The sequence below is a fragment of the Cyprinodon variegatus genome, unplaced genomic scaffold (genome assembly GCF_000732505.1).
Source record: "Cyprinodon variegatus isolate N-32 unplaced genomic scaffold, C_variegatus-1.0 Scaffold2646, whole genome shotgun sequence".
In the NCBI taxonomy this organism is placed as follows: Eukaryota; Metazoa; Chordata; class Actinopteri; order Cyprinodontiformes; family Cyprinodontidae; genus Cyprinodon; species Cyprinodon variegatus.
The window spans coordinates 7,612-10,629 of NW_015153099.1; the positions used below are offsets into that span (position 1 = coordinate 7,612).

Genomic DNA, 3,018 nt, shown 5'->3' on the forward strand with positions numbered 1-3,018 from the left:
ACACAAAAAATAATCTTGACTTATCGCATAGTAATAAATTATTAATACCAAAAATGTATTTCTGTTTTTTCTTTTTACACATTTTGTTAAAAGGCAAAAAAAGGACTTTAAACCAAAAAAAAGAAATTCTCTGTTTTGTTTTATTCTTGGATCGGGCTTTAAAGGGTTAAATTAATAAATAAATGTTAAATCTATTTTTTTTATGGTACATTTATTTATTTGATGGGACATTTACATGATTGTATTTGTCCCTCCACCTAACTTCATATTACATTATTAGATCATTGGTAAGACCATTTTGCGACCTACAATTGGTGTGGAACGACCCCCACTTTGTGTACGCCGGTGCTACACTATGTGTGTATTTTTATGTCACAAAGTAGCCATGAAAAACATTGAAGTTTGTGGTAGTAATGGGACAAAATATGAAAGGGTTTATGAGTCTTTAGGCACTATAATTAACTATAGATCTCTTTTTTTGTATTTATGCATTCGTTTCTTTTACTTTTGTACTTAAGCTGTGATTTAAGGTCTCTGTTTTTATTACATTGATTGTTTTACTGACTCTTGAACTTTAAAGATTCTCTGTAAATCCAAACTGTGCCGTGAATAAAACCCATCGTTGTCTAAACTTATTCTAACAGAGAAACCACATGACATGGACATCATGTCTCCTTCTACCAAGGAGACAAAAGACAAAAGGAAACGTCCAATGTCCCAGATCAGTGGCGTAAAGAAGGCCACCCACAGCCTGGTCCCTTCCACCATTCCTCGCTTCGGGGTCAACGCCAGCCAGGAGGATCTTCTGGCAAAGGTAGCCTTATAAGTTCATCACTAATTTTTATTTTTTTATAAAGTAGGGAGGATTTGGACCTAGAGATTATAAGTGATTCATTAAAATCTATCTTTATTTTCTGGCAGGAGCTGGAGGACATTGACAGATGGGGTGTCGACATCTTCAAGGTTGCAGACTACTCTGGAAATCGCCCGCTGACCGTCACAATGTACACAATCTTTCAGGTAGGACACTGGAACCAAATTATTGGTAAAAATTTAAATTTAAAGTGTAGAATTTTTTCCATAGGTGAGAAAAGTCCAAGTCATTTATTAATTTGTGCGTTAAAGATGTCTTTACACCATGTCAGACTTTGTGACTGAAAGCAATGCTTACAGAATAGTGGGAGTGGTGGCCTAGTGGGTAGGACATAGAGGTTGGAATCCTGAGGTTGTGAGTTCGAAACCCGCTGCCACAGACTGCCGCTCTGGCTTTCTGAGGAAGACCCTAAAAAAAAAAATTAACCATTATTGATCTCTTATTAAAGAAATTTATCTCTGCATTTAACCCATCCCCTTGTGGAGCAGTGGGCTGCCATTGTGCGGCACCCGGGGAGCAATGTGGGGTTAAGGGTCTTGCTCAGGGACCCAGAATGGCAGTCTGGGGATCGAACTCCCACTCTCAGGATTTTAAGCCCTATGCCCTAACCACTAGGCCGACACTTCCCTTCCCTTAACCCCACACTGCCCCCCCGCACAATGCAGCCCACTTGCTCCCCAATGGGATGGGTTAAATGAGAGTGAATTTGATAAAAAACATTAAAAAATAAAAAACACTAGCAAAAAAAAACAAAAACGTGTAGCAAAGGAATGAATATGCAAAATGGCGTTAGGTGAGCAAATGAGCATAACTGGTGGTGATCTGACTGTCTGACCAGCATACTCATAGTCAATTAAAATGCATTGATCTATTCAGTTTTGTACGAAAAATAGACTTTAATCTACCTCAATGGGTATGTCCCCCCCCAAAAAAACTAATTAAGATCATCATACGCTTAAAAAAACACCAAAAAGTAAATAGTTAAATTGTTTTTTGCACATGACTGAAGGGATACACGTGCATTGGTGTAGTCTAAAGTGAATTGTTCGTACAAAATTAAAGAGATAAACAGGTTTTGACTATGGATGTTTGGTCTGACCGGGTATTCTCATCTGACAGAACACCTGCATGTGGGACAAACATTGTCCAAAATAGCTTCTAAGAGAGTTATGGGACGGTTGACTAACTAAATTAAACATCTACTCAAGTTTTGGATGAGATGAGAAATGCTTTTTTTTTTATCCCACAGTGAGAAAGTTCTGGTGAAATTTGGCAAAACCAGAAGGCAGAAGACAAAATTTACACTCAATAATTAATGATATAATGAAAAAAAAAATGTAAAAGATCCATCACCCAGAAATCAGTTTTCTTCAGGTTAAAAAATGTGTTTAAAAACCCAAATTCAGTTTGAAAGTTGTTTTTTTCTTCTTTTCTTTAATGTGGGCTTTTTGTTCAAGCCAGAAAACCAAAGTTTCTACAGACTTTTATTTTGGTGATGATTTCACTCATAGGAAGGTGTTAACATTACCCCGTCCTGCTATCACCACTCCTGTCTCTATTCCACCAGAATGGATGATTCCAACGATCAGCGACTCACCTGTTGGAAGTCGCTAAACGTTGCCGCTTGTGTAACTTTTTAGCTGTTGTCTAAGAGACCAGGAAATGATGGTAAACGAACCGTGGCTAACTGCCAAAGCTGCTACGGCAACATTCACAATGACTGTGCATACACTCAATTCAAACTCCCATGTTTATAAAAAGAATCCGGTTAAGCTCTATTCATTTATTTTCTCCTAAAGATTTAAATAAACATGAATTTAGAGACAATTTATTTTTCTTTCGGCTTTTTTGTTGTCATTACACTGTCACAAGTACAGAGCAACAAAATGAGCTCTCTACATTTGACCCCTTGGGGAGCAATGTGGGGTTAAGGGTCTTGCTCAGGGACCCAGAGTGGCAGTCTGTGGGAGTGGATCTTGAACTCAGAACTTCAGGATTACAAGCTCTATGCCCTAACAACTAGGCTGCCACTCCCCCAAGATTTCAAACGTGTTGCTACAGTAGTAGCCATTCAAAATGTCCCCACTTTCCTTGAAGGGCCCATGGCTGGTCCCCTACAATTCATTTTTAAACATCAATATTTG

General features: G+C 38.2%; 1 protein-coding gene across 1 annotated transcript in view; it reads left to right on the forward strand.

Annotated features, from left to right (window-relative positions):
• Positions 1–587: 587 nt before the first annotated feature.
• The window catches only part of LOC107081002 (cAMP-specific 3',5'-cyclic phosphodiesterase 4D-like), a gene marked incomplete at its 3' end in the record, with an annotated part of 5,999 nt that continues 3,568 nt past the window's right edge, over positions 588–3,018 (forward strand). Inside the window, exons 1-2 of the mRNA XM_015369213.1 lie at positions 588–814; positions 922–1,020. Of these exons, the coding sequence (XP_015224699.1) occupies positions 659–814; positions 922–1,020 (255 nt within the window). The remainder of the gene's footprint in view (positions 815–921; positions 1,021–3,018) is intronic.